The 12,126-nt window shown below is 51.9% G+C and overlaps 3 protein-coding genes across 16 annotated transcripts in view; 2 read left to right on the plus strand and 1 right to left on the minus strand.

Annotated features, from left to right (window-relative positions):
* Positions 1-1,063: 1,063 nt before the first annotated feature.
* SELENOH (selenoprotein H) lies at positions 1,064-2,709 on the plus strand. Of its 3 annotated transcripts, none has more exons than XM_081539044.1 (4): positions 1,064-1,310; positions 1,398-1,543; positions 1,655-1,784; positions 2,527-2,709. In XM_081539044.1, exons 1-3 carry the CDS (start codon positions 1,186-1,188, stop codon positions 1,753-1,755), a joined length of 372 nt encoding a protein of 123 aa, XP_081395170.1. In that variant the 5' UTR covers positions 1,064-1,185; the 3' UTR covers positions 1,756-1,784; positions 2,527-2,709. The 3 variants fall into 3 exon arrangements, with proteins under 3 accessions (XP_081395170.1, XP_081395172.1, XP_081395171.1); XM_081539046.1 differs by having other exon boundaries at positions 1,655-1,771; XM_081539045.1 differs by having other exon boundaries at positions 1,655-1,759.
* Positions 2,706-11,376, minus strand: BTBD18 (BTB domain containing 18). Of its 7 annotated transcripts, none has more exons than XM_081539036.1 (7): positions 11,127-11,376; positions 10,072-10,214; positions 9,790-9,902; positions 9,538-9,655; positions 8,749-8,916; positions 3,815-5,368; positions 2,706-2,858 (listed from the first exon to the last, which is right to left on the minus strand). In XM_081539036.1, exons 5-7 carry the CDS (start codon positions 8,903-8,905, stop codon positions 2,827-2,829), a joined length of 1,743 nt encoding a protein of 580 aa, XP_081395162.1. In that variant the 5' UTR covers positions 8,906-8,916; positions 9,538-9,655; positions 9,790-9,902; positions 10,072-10,214; positions 11,127-11,376; the 3' UTR covers positions 2,706-2,826. The 7 variants fall into 7 exon arrangements, with proteins under 7 accessions (XP_081395162.1, XP_081395161.1, XP_081395160.1 ...); XM_081539035.1 differs by having other exon boundaries at positions 10,043-10,214; XM_081539034.1 differs by lacking the exon at positions 2,706-2,858 and having other exon boundaries at positions 3,068-5,368.
* Positions 10,734-12,126, plus strand: part of CTNND1 (catenin delta 1) — a 49,820-nt gene continuing 48,427 nt past the window's right edge. For all 6 annotated transcript variants that reach the window (XM_081539014.1, XM_081539010.1, XM_081539017.1 and 3 more), the window contains exon 1: positions 10,734-11,478. Coding sequence is in view for 2 of the 6 variants with exons in the window: in XM_081539012.1 (XP_081395138.1) it covers positions 11,206-11,478 (273 nt within the window). In the remaining 4 variants the exon portion in view is untranslated. The remainder of the gene's footprint in view (positions 11,479-12,126) is intronic.

Consider the following 12,126-nt stretch of genomic DNA (forward strand, 5'->3'; position numbering starts at 1 on the left):
AATTGCAGAGGACTCTTGCGCGTTCTTCATTTCAAAGGCCATCCTGGTTGGTTCCTCAGGTGCTGCACACAGGCCCCCGGGATTGTGGACAGCTGGAGGAGGTTTGGGTCGTCCCTAGGTTGGTGTTGAGTCGCTCAGTCATGTCCGACTCTTGCTTCCCTATGGATGAGTCTGCCAGGCTCCTCCGTCTATGGGGTTTCCCAGGCAAGAATACTGGAGTGGGTTGCCATTTCCTTTCTCCAGGGGATCTTCCCAACCCAGAAACTCACCCATTTCCTGCATTGGCAAGTGAATTCTTTACCACTTAGCCACCTGGGAAGCCCTTTTGAAGAGTAGCTATCCAACAGAACTGAAGAATCTACTAGATTATGATGATATGACAATACAGACCTTAATGAGAGAGAAGGGGTAGGAAATGAGGGATGAGTAGGACTTACGAAATCCCTGGGCATCTTTTTCAAAATAGACATAGGTAGGCTCATCAAAATCTCAGGACCTTTGCATGCATTTTAAAATGTTCCTCAAAAAAAAAATAAAATGTTCCTCAAGTGGTCTTGATATTACAAACACCCTACTATCCCACTTGAAAATCAATGATGTAGACAATATAGTTAATTTACTTATTATTTATTCATACTAGTTTATGAACGATCCTGAATGAATACCGATGTTAGATCTAAGCAATTAACTTGGAAGAAGCTCAAAATGAACTGGAGATATACTGGCTTGGCTTTAAAGACTAGGAAACAATCCAAGCTTCAAATCAAAACCTTGCACCCGTAACAAAGTTTACTTAATCTCAGTTAAGCTGTACACTTGGTCTGGGACTGATCCGTGGATCCCAGGAGCGAAGTTTTGGGTAGCAGTCCTGATGGACACCGTTCAAGCTGGCGCCGCCGTTACAGAAAAGCCTGCGTGAAGACTTGACTGTTTTCAGAGACCCGGCCCCCAAGCACGGTGGTTGGGCGCGGCGCCCCGCCCCTCCCCGCCCGTGCGCGCGGCGCGGCTTCGCCCGAGGCCCCGCCTCCAGACCACGTGTGCGCCCAGCGCCGCGTCGCTTTCCGCCGCTTGAGAGGTTTCGCGCCGGGAGCCGAGTTCCTGGGCTGCGGTTCGGCGCTCGGAGCCGGGCTGGCCTGTGCCCGGTGGCCGCGGCCGCGCCCTGTCCCCGGCTGGGCTCCAGGCGCCATGGCGTCCCGCGGGAGGAAGCGGAAGGCCGAGGCGGCGCTGGTCGCAGCGACCGAGAAGCGGGAGAAGCCGGCCGGCGGCCAGGAGCGGGGAGTGGAGGGGCCGAGCGTCGTCATCGAACACTGGTGAGCGGCCCGGGGCGCGGCGGGGCGCGCGAGGGCGAGGGCGCCGCAGGCCGGGTCCCGGCTCTGACCTCGCCTCTTTCCCCGCAGCACGAGCTGACGCGTGTACGCGCGCAACGCCGCGGCCCTGAGCCAGGCGCTGCGCCTGCAGGCCCCCGAGCTGGCGGTGAAGGTGAACCCCGCCAGGCCGCGGAGGGGCAGCTTCGAGGTGACGCTGCTGCGCGCCGACGGCAGCAGTGAGTGCGGGCCGGGGCAGTGCGGGCCTGCAGACCGCCGCCTCCCGGTGGCTTCGGGGGACGGCTGCAGGGTTCCGGAGCCGTTGCGCTTCATGTGGCCTTTCTTCCCAGGCGCGGAGCTGTGGACGGGTCTTAAGAAGGGGCCCCCACGCAAACTCAAGTTTCCGGAGCCTCACGTGGTGCTGGAGGAGCTGAAGAAGTACCTTTCGTAGGGAGGTGGGGCAGAAGGTGTCTCGCTGAGGTTCGAGATGGTGAATGGGGGGGGTGGGGAGTGGGCTGATCTTTGTGCGGCTGCTGGCGAAGCAGCCCTTCCTGTTAAACCCGATTTCACACAGAACCTACATCTCCATAACTCGCTTCTGCTCTCAGGATTTCCTCTAGTGGGAATACCTCTTCCCCTTTTTCCTGGTGGGAAAAACTTCAGTCGCCCCCCCCGTCCCCCCCAAAACGGTTTCCTATTCATTGTGGCCTTTGGTACAGCCTTCGTGTCTCATTCAGCGTCTCTGAGCTGAGGCGTGGAATGCCGTTGGTAATGTAAATGACTATGAGAATGCAAATTGTGTCCTTAGAGGATGCAGAGAACTGTGTCCCTTGGAGTCTGGGCCGATTTTCTCTGTTTTAAAAACACACCTCACTGTCCTGTAAACCCCACCGATGCCCTCATTTGTGTGTGTTTTGATTCTCCTCTTCCTGGCCAAACGTCTGCAGTTTCAGGTATGGCTGCTGCCCTCTTGTGTTACCGTATGTGCTGCCAGCCCTGCAAGGTGGCGCGCCACTCCTGGTGGATTCGACCCTGTCTTTATCCTGAGTGCTGCACACAGGGCTTTGGCGCGTCGTCAGGCACTTGATGTTGAGTGAGATGGGGGCGGTGTGTGTACGCAATTCTTGAGCTCTCCTGGGTCCGTGTGTTCCTTCAGTGGAGGAGGGCTGGCCAGGATTATCTGGATCCCGTCACTAACTCTTTTCCTTTCTCATTTTCACAGCCTGTCCCTGGTGATGTTGGAGCGTTTATGACGGGACATGGCCAAACTGCAGTCATGTCCCCGAAGCTGTGGTTTCCTCCCCTCCAGAAACGATGGTTCAGTTGTGAGGCAACCCTCTAGTAAGACATTGAAAAGTTCTTGGATTTGGTTTAATAAAAATTAAAGGATCTGAGTTGATATAAAGCCTGAGTCATGAAGTAAATTTATTAGTATGGTAAGGGGTGCCAGTCTTATGGGATTGGTCCTTGTGTTCTTCAGAGCCTAAGGTCACCAATTAACCTGGGTCTCCTATGGTCCTTATTACAGCATGGGAAATACTTTACTTGTAAAAACTATGGGGGAAAAGGAAATAAAAGTAACGATCTTTCTCACCTCACTTCTCAGAAGTGATGGTGCAGGACATCTTCCCAGCCCTGTGGAGGTTTTGGCTACACTTCCCATGCTGGCAGTGACTAAGCCATACACACCAAGTACTAGTTATTAGATGCCAGCTGATCGGGGAGGCCTGGCTTTGGCTGTTACCTATGACCCACTAGAGTTCGTGACCACACAGTTTATTGTTTCACTTGTCACTAACTGGAAGACAAGATTATAAAAGAAGTAAGGTGGTTCAAGTTCATAATTTTCTACCTATGGAATGACTTTTGCCTGGCTCTAAAAGCCTTGGGAGGGAAGGAGAGCTACGGGCATGCCTGCCTCTGGTGCTAAGAGGACAGGGACAGAGGACATATGCTGGCCTGTCGGTGGACCTTCTGTTAGCCAGCATGTGACCTGACCTCCCCGCTATGCCACTACGTTAGTATATCTACCTCTGTTTCTGACTCGGGGGAAGGCTCAGGCCACACAGAGAGAATACTCGTGGGTACAATCCCCTCTGACAGGGAGTCTACATCAATCTCCTCTTCAGGGCTGGCAGGAAGTGGACCCACCAACTCACAGTTGCCAGATCCCTCCTTGCCTGCCTCTGGAGCTGGGTATAATACCTCATCCATTGATAGGGACACTTCCAGGCCAGCCTCCACCCAGTTTGAACAGGGAGGTGAGAGCTCTCCATAGGACCTTTGGGGATGGTCAAGGGAGTCCATGTGGAGAAGTCTGTCTCTCTGACCTTCCAGAGGCTGGGAGCTGGTGATTTCCAGGTCTGGAGTCCAAGAGCCTCCCACTGCAAACACCTCCCCCTCACTTACCTCGGAGGGCATGACAAGGGGGCTGAAGGGTTCAGCTGGCTCTTTGTTCTCAGAGGGCAGAACTAGGGGGCTAAAGGGCTCAGCTGGCCCTTTGTTCTCACCAAGAGATTCCTTTTCCAGTCCTGTAGGCTCCCTGGGCCAGAGCTCCACGTCGGGCAAACACCATTCTTCCCCTTCGATCCAGGTCTTGCCTGTTTCCGCCAGGTGGTAACTCGGGGTCCTGCAGCCCTCGGCCGGGGGACTCTCCAGAGACCCCAGGGGTGGCTCCATGTCGGAGCCACAGAGCATGAAGTCCAGGATCTCCTCCAGCTCGCTGGTGGCGGCGGCGCTGGTGATGCGGTACTCCTCAGCTTCGCAGGGCGGCCCAAGCAGCGCTGTGCTGAGCATGTAGGACTCTCTGCAGTCCGTGTCCAGTCCAGGTTCCTTCCCTACCAGCTCTGGACTGGACCCAAACTCAGACTTCTCCACTGGCTGGTCTGGGGAGTGGTCAGCAGAGAGCAGAATGTCTTGTAGCCTGGAGCACACGGGGGAGTCCTCACACAGGTCTGTTCTCGCGGATGACATGTCCTGCTGGTTACCTGAGGATGGCTGTGTCCCCAGAGGCTCTTCTGAGTCTTTGAGTTCTGGGATTTGAGGGCTGTCCCGAGAGATTTTGAGGGGAGGCTCCTGAACTACCTCCCAGCAGGTCCCATTGACAAGCTTGCGAAGCTTCACTCTCCCAACCTGCCCCTCCTCTGCAGGGTCCGGGTGAGGGGCCCTGACTTCAGGGCTCCTCGTCTTGTTCTTCCCCAGACCCGAGGCGCCTGGGCCGCTCCTGAGAGGGCTGCTTCGCCCTGTTTGCTGCCTGTCCTCGGGCGCTGCTTTATTTGTGCTCTTCTGCCGCCAGAGACGCCGGCCAGGGGCTGTGGGCACTGAGCTGGGCGCACTGAGGAGGCTGGCAGGCTTCGAGGTACAGACATCGGGAGGCGGCTTTGAGCGGCTCAGCTTGATCTTCCTGGGCAGGAGCCGCTCATCGGAGGAAGGGTACGAGCTGGGTGGGGAGAGTGCTGCAGGAACGAGGGCGGGGCCGCTCCTGTTCTCTCTGGGTCCCTGACCGTGGCTCCATGGTGAGGCGCTTGCTTCCTGTGGAGCTGGGCAGGCCTTGGCCTTCCTCTTGAGCAGTAGAGTGCCAGACGAGTTCTCTGGGTTCTGTCGTAGGTTCTTCTCCGGCGGCCCCTCCTCCTTCCCCGAGGACTTCAGTCTCGCTGCCCCAAGAGGACAGGGCGCCTGGGTGACAGGCAAGGGAGCCCGAGGCCTACGGCTGGAAGCCACCACCCTGGCAGAGATTGGCGCGGAGCTGGGAGACTGCAGGCACTCCCTGTTCAACCTTCGCCCCTGAGGGACCTTCACCAGCTTCCCACCCTCTAGCTGAAGGGATTCGAGCTCAGACACACGGAGCTGGCGGGCTGCAGAAAGCACATCCTGGGCTTCTTCCCCAGATAATTCCATCTCAGAGGTGTACAGGAAGTCCACCAGCTTCCTCAGGGTCCTGATCTTCAGGCCCCCCAGCTCCAGCACCACCTTCCGACCCTGAGCTGGCCTCTCCCGCTCCAGGCGCTCTGTGAAGAAGGGGCTGCAGGCTGACAGGATGCAGCAATGGGCTGGGACTGCCTCACCTGGAGGGAAACCCAAGTGTTTATCTCAGGCCCACTGGCGAGCTCGTGGGTTCAACACAGACACTACTACCTGAAGGTGCTGTCCCTTCTCCGTCTCCCTCATGGAAGTTCAAGTAGGAGAAATTTTGTTTCTTCTGCCTACCTGGAACATCCTGCCATTACCCAGCTAACTCATTTTTTATCCTTAAAGGTTTATTTTAGGCTTTCCCACCCCTCCTCCGCCATCCCGTCTGGTTAGGTGCGCTGTAGCTATCAGAGCATTCAGCTATTTGCATTGGAACTGTCCATCTCCTTCACTACACTTGTAAGCTCTGAGGACACGGACCATGTCTCTTTGACTCACTGAATAATACCCAGCACTTGACACAGAGTAGGGGATCAAACACTTGCTAAATAAATGTTTTTGACTCACCCAAGAGTTTAAAAATTTGTACAGAAGCTGCTTGTGATCTAATAAAAAGATCATGAGCTTTGGATATGGATAATCAGGATAATCAGGGGCTTGCTTCCCTGGTGGCTCAGACAATAAAGAATCTGCCTGCAATGCAGGAGACCCAGGTTCCATCCCTGGGTCGGGAACATCCCCTGGAGGACGGCATGGGTACCCACTCCAGTATTCTGGCCTGGAGAATTCCATGGACAGAGGAGCCTGGGGGGCTACAGTCCATGGGTTCACAGAGAGTTGGACACGACTTAGTGACTAACACTTTTCACTTTTCAATAAGGGCTCAGTTCTCTCCTGAACTCTCTCCACTGCCTGGTATCCACTGTCCTGAGCCACGTTTTCATTTTATGTGCACTTCCTAGGCAATTTTCCCCTCTCCCATGGCTTCCATTAGCAAAGGCTTTGCTGATGATTCCCAGATCCAACTTCTGCCCAGACATCTTCTGAAATACTAAGCACGCCATTGCCTGCAAGACTACATGGATGTCCCATAAGTACCTCCAATGCAACATTTCTAGAAAGTAAACTCACCATTCCCCACACTTCAAAACTTCCTGATTTTTACTTCAAAATAAGATACCCAGTGGCCCAGGCCTGAAAACTAGAAGTCATATTTGATTCTTCCTTTTCTCTTACCCACTGCATCTAATCAAATATTAAGTTTTCTTTAAACAGCCAGTAACTTGAGTCCTTATTATGTGCCAGGCGCCTTACCAGAAATAATTTTAATCTTCACTGCAACCCTGTGACGTAGTTGTTATTACAGATGAGTAAACTGTGGCACAGTGTAGTAATGCGCAACATTACCGTTAGTTAAGGAGCAGGGACAAGATTTGAACCCAAGGCTACCTCAACCTGTGTTCTTAACTGCAGCAAGTTTTGTAAATTCTTTGTTGCTGTTGTTCAGTTGTTGATTCGTGTCCAACTCTCTTTGACCCCATGGACGGCAGCACACCAGGCTTCTCTGTCCTTCACTATCTCCCGGAGCTTGCTCAAACTCATGTCCATTGAGTCAGTGATGCTATCCAACCATCTCATCCTCTGTCAGCCCCTTCTTCTCATGCCCTCAATCTTTCCCAGCATCAGGGTCTTTTCCAATGAGTTGGCTCTTTGCATCAGGTGGCCAAAGTACTGGAGCTTCAGTTTCAGCATCAGTCCTTCCAATGAATTCAGGGTTGATTTCCTTTAGCACTCACTGGTTTGATCTCCCTGCAGTGCAAGGGACTCGCAAGAGTCTTCTCCAGCACCACAATTTGAAAGCATCAATTCTTTGGTACTCAGCCTTCTTTATGGTCCAACTTTCACATCCGTACACCTCTTTAATACTTCTCTTTAACAACTCATAGACCATACATTTCTTTCTATTCTCAATGCCTTAGTTCAGGCCACAATTCCCTTCCTCCTGGATCCCAAAACAGCCTCTTATCTGGACTCAATAACAATCTAATAATTCCCCTCATTGCAGTCTGAGTGCTGTTTCTAAAGCAGTTATGACCTTCTTCTTAAAATCTACATTTCCAGTGTTTTTAGGACAAAACCAACTTCCTTGGTATAACACTTCAGACCTGCTAATTTCTCTAGCCACAGCTCTGATCAACACACTTCTTATAGTCTGTGTTCTAGCCATAATGAACCACTTGCAAACCTCTGATCCATACCTCTAAATCTCTACATGCTGTTTTCCCTGCCTGGGAAAATCCTTCCCCATTTCTTCCTACTTCCGTTTGTCCTTCACAACACACCTAAGAGGTTATTTCCTCTAAGAAAATCTCCCTAACCCCTATCTCCCAACCTCCTCAAGTCTGTGAAGTATGTGACTCTTTTGAGCTCCTTTATCAGCCTATACCTACCCCAGTGTTTTTTAGTATACCGCCCAGTTATCTGAACGCACTGGTTATTTGAATATCTCGCCCTTATATGGTTTCCTTACAAGGATGGACTTTATCTTCATACATAGTATGTGCCCATGCTAGTACAGTATACTTTTTTGGTTTACTTTGAAAAAAGGAATGAATCGCAACTCTAAGAGAACCAACAGACAAGTCACTTAAATCGCTGTCTCAATTCGCACATCTGTAGAACTGGAACCATATAACAACATTCTTTATCTCACAAGGCTGTTATCAGAATCAAGATGAGACACTAAATATGCTATATGTACTTGGTAAACTGGAAAGTGTTACATAATGTTGCTAACGAAGAAAGTGAACCAGCAAGAGATGAAGATACTTGCTTGGCAAGACAATAGGAAAACAGGGCTTCCCTGGTGGCTCAGTGGTAAAGAATTTGCCAGCCAATGCAGGAGACACAGGTTCAGTCCCTGGTCTGGGAAGATCCCACATGCTGAGAAGCAAGTAAGCCATACTATTAAGCCTGTGCTCTAGAGCCCAGGGACCCATCTACTGAAGCCCGTGCACTCTAGAGCCCATGTACCGCAACAAGAGAAGCCACTGCAATGAGAAGCCTGCGCACTGTGATGAACAGTCCCCACTCACCGCAACTAGAGAAAAGCCGGCGCAGCAATAAAGACCCAGCGCGGCCCAAAATAATAAAGAAAAAAGAAAATAGAAAAATACATAACAGGACCATCTAATACTTACATTCTGCTTAGTACAACATTAAAAGTACCTTTCTAAGTGTTTCACGTATGTTAAACTCAATCTTCACAATCATCCCACTGCCACATTATCCACATTTTACAGAATTTCTACACTTATGACACTTTATAATTAGTTCATTTTTTTTTAAGAGAAGGAGCATAATCTCACTTTCACTCTTGAAAAATGTACCCGTCCCAGAAAAATCTCTTTACCAAACAGGACTCAAAGGCAATCATTACACACTTTCCTGGTTTTGTCCTTTACTGCCTGGCCCTAAAATCATTTCCTCTTAAGTCTACGGTGAGTTTTCAATTGAGTGCCTACTAGTCTCTTACCTTCTGCCTGCAGAAGGACATCACAGAACACACCACTCTGTTGCTGGTGATAAAGCTGCAGAAAAGCTAGCCGGAGGAACCGGGGATTCCGGTACAGGATTTTGGGACTGGCAGGAGAGCACATGTTGGCCTCGTAACAAACTTTCTGGGTTTTCATGGATCAGATTCCTGTGGGTGAGATAATACCTTTCAGAGGCATGGTTATGCCTACTTCTTTTCATCTTTAAAATGACAGGGAAATTTTGAAAGTAAGAGACAAAAGCATGAATTGAGGAACCATAAACCCAGGAATTGTGCCCCCAAGGGTATCTTAAGAATATCCTAGTGGTTACAGGTGGGAGCTCACTGATAGCCTTAGATTTGAGTCTCAGCTCTGTTATTAGCTTAGCTGTACAATTTCAGGAAAATGATCTAACTTCTCTGAGTCTTACTTTTCTGGTCTAGCTAGGAAATGGGAATTATAACACTCCTGCACTAACCTCATAAGGCTGTTTGAGAGATTTAATGGGTCAATTTCTACCAAACTGCTTAGCAGTGTGAGTGCCTGGCACAGAACTAGCACTACAAAAATGGAATTCTTGTTATCCTTGAACCTTCCTCATTCATATTACCAGGGACTCAACTCCTATGGGCTGACTACTCATATTCTTCCTGAGCATCACATTTCTGAGTTTCATGGGTATACTTCCCACATTTAACACATTTTAACACAACACTTATTGAGTATTAAATGATCTCTAAGAAGTCATACACGCCTTATTTTCTCCAAACTCACTCTATCACACTAACCAGCAGAGGGTGCACAGCAAAGAAAAGAAGTTGCTGGACTTGGTGAGAAGGTCTCCAACTGAAATAAGACTGCCACCCTTGGTTCAGATGTTCTTGTCCAAAGGAAGCCTGTTTCCGCCTGGAAATTGGCACAGAATTTAGCCTTCAGGTTTGTCAATCTGGCTAACTATCTGGCTAACAGTGAAGCAAGGATGATTATGCTAGATTCTACCCCTTCCCAACACAAGCTGGGTATTAGGACTTCAGGCTTACTACGTTTCCTGTTTTCTGCACTGAGATCCCCACACGCTGCACAGGTGACGTTCCTTTCCTGGCATGCAGGTTTCTGTCAGGTGGCACTGGGGCTCCCAACGGTTCACGTCAAACTATCGGAAAAGAAAAGAGTGGAAAAGGTAAATTAAGAAACCGTAGGCTCAATTCCATCCCAGCTAGAGACACGGGAGTGGAGGATGGCAGCGGTTGCACGGGCCCAAACGTAGGCCCTGGGGGAGACTTCCCGACTCACCAGCACTGGGCCTCGTCCCCAGACCCAACCTGGAATAGCTCCGTGGGAGGAGATGCTCCTGCGTTCGTCTCGGTGCTTGGGTCCTCGATCCAGCCTGCCTTGCTTCCTCCCACACTCCAGCCTGGCGCGGGGAGGCTTAGCAAAGCTGCACAACGTCCCAAGGTCTCCTTCCCTGTCCAGAACCAAAGGAATCGGGGTTGGCGGAGCGGGGAACGCAGGGCTTCAGGGAAGGTCCTGCAAAGCTGGGCGTCCCGCAAGGTCCGGGCGCCCGGGGCCCAACTCCTTTGAAGAGAGACCTCTAGGCGCGAAGGTTTCTGGGAATGGAGCGTGGGGGTCCCGGAGGCCCGAATCCAAGGCTCGCCCTCACTGTCGCCTCCGGCCGCACGGGCTTTGCAGCCGCCCTCCGGGTGCCCTCGTCCTGCCGCGGGCCCCGGCACAAGCGTGCACCGGGGGGCGGGGGGTGACAGCGAAAGCCTGCGGCCACGCAGCCAGCGCCACACACCTCGCGCCACCGTCCTCGCGCACCACACGCACGCACGTCGCGGACCCGACGTGCTTCCTCCTCCCACAGCCTTGCGGGTTGACGCCGGGGGAATACGTCATCCCCCATTGGCCAAGGCCCCTCAGACAGCCAATCACAGGGCGAGGGGCGCTTTGGGCGGGAAGCTAAGTCTCGAGGGACTTGGGGGCTGGGGGCAAGAGCGCTCCCACGGCGAGAGACAGGGGGAAGGGCCCGCCGGGGAGGGATTCTTCTGGGGGGCAGGCCTCATCCTTGGCACCCGATGAAAACAAACGGAAAAGAGGCTCAAAGGAGGTGGGAGGCCACCTCCGGCTTCCCGTGGAGGAGGCTCCTAATGGCCTCGGTGCAGCTAAGAGCGCCCGAGGCGTAATGGAGGCGAAGGCTTCCGGATGGCGCCGGTAGCACCTGGTCCCACATGTCTCTCACACTAGGTGGCTCCTGAGGCCAGGAATGTTCTGGAACAAGGTCCCTGGGCTAACTCCTGATTTCAAGTTTGTCATAGACTCCACCCCAGACCCACATCTGGGAGACCTGGGGACCCGAGGCGGGGGGGGCAGAACTCGCCATCCGGAGGCATCTCGAGTGGTGAGGTCTTGTTCCTGGCCGGAAACAAGCTGTTTTCAGGGATGAGATCAAAAATTAAATGATCTTGAGATCACACATTCTGAGAGCACGCCGAGCCGCGTCGGAAATCCAGACAGCAGTTCTCTGCCCCGTGCGTGTTGGGACCTGGGTCCTGGCTTCAGGTGGCTGCCCGGTGTCGTCCTGCGCTGGACGGAGCCGGCCGAATCCAACGGCACCGGGGACCCAGTGCGGTGCGGTCACGCGGAGCAGCCGGCGCTGCGGCCCCTGGACGGAGGCAGGAAGGACGGTACCTGAGAGACGGGGAACCTGTCCCGGGACAAAGCGGAGAGGGGTGAGTAGCACTGGGCGCTCAAGTGTATCTTGACTGCCATCTTACATCTTTTCGAAAAGGATCTGAGGTAGTTGATTGAAATATGGGGCGGGGCATGGATTGCCAAGTCAGGTAATATTTTTCCTACTTTGAGCTCCCTGCCCTTGAGATGGAGAAAGAAACAAGAAACAGAAAGACATTTGGGGTTGCCGTCATATTTTGAAGAGGTAGCAGTTCGTGAAAGGACATACAACTTAGCAGAAGGAGGACAGGTTTTTAGATGCTGCCAGCGTGTCACACACACGCACGCGCACACACACACATACACACCGAAGCAAGCAAGGGAAAAAAGACGGAACAATACTCGTTTGCAGCATCTGTTACTGTGGAAATGGAGACTTGACTCGGCAAGTGCTACCGTAGGTGATTCTATGGCGTTTGTCAACAAAATGTAAATATTGCATCCTCTCAGAAATATATTGTTATCAGGATTAGATTAATTTTCAAGAGGTAGAGAGGCCTCACTTCTTACTTTTGTTTGTTTGTTTGTTTTAAATGCAACAACAGCTTAGTTAAATCTTGTTAGTCGACTTTATAAAGGGATGAAAAATGGCCATCCTACCCACGGCTTCAAAAATGGCAAACCTTGGATGGTAATGTGTTGCCATC

This window comes from Giraffa tippelskirchi, chromosome 11 (genome assembly GCF_054371585.1).
Source record: "Giraffa tippelskirchi isolate mGirTip1 chromosome 11, T2T-mGirTip1v1.2.pri, whole genome shotgun sequence".
Taxonomy (NCBI): Eukaryota; Metazoa; Chordata; class Mammalia; order Artiodactyla; family Giraffidae; genus Giraffa; species Giraffa tippelskirchi.

Coding starts and splice junctions, on each gene's coding strand:
- BTBD18 (XM_081539034.1), bottom strand. CDS start 8,905: ATGAAAACCCAGAAAGTTTGTTACGAGGCCAACATGTGCTCTCCTGCC. Junction 5,369..8,748: donor TGTCCTTCTGCAGGCAGAAG/GTAAGAGACTAG, acceptor GTTTCCCTCCAG/GTGAGGCAGTCCCAGCCCAT.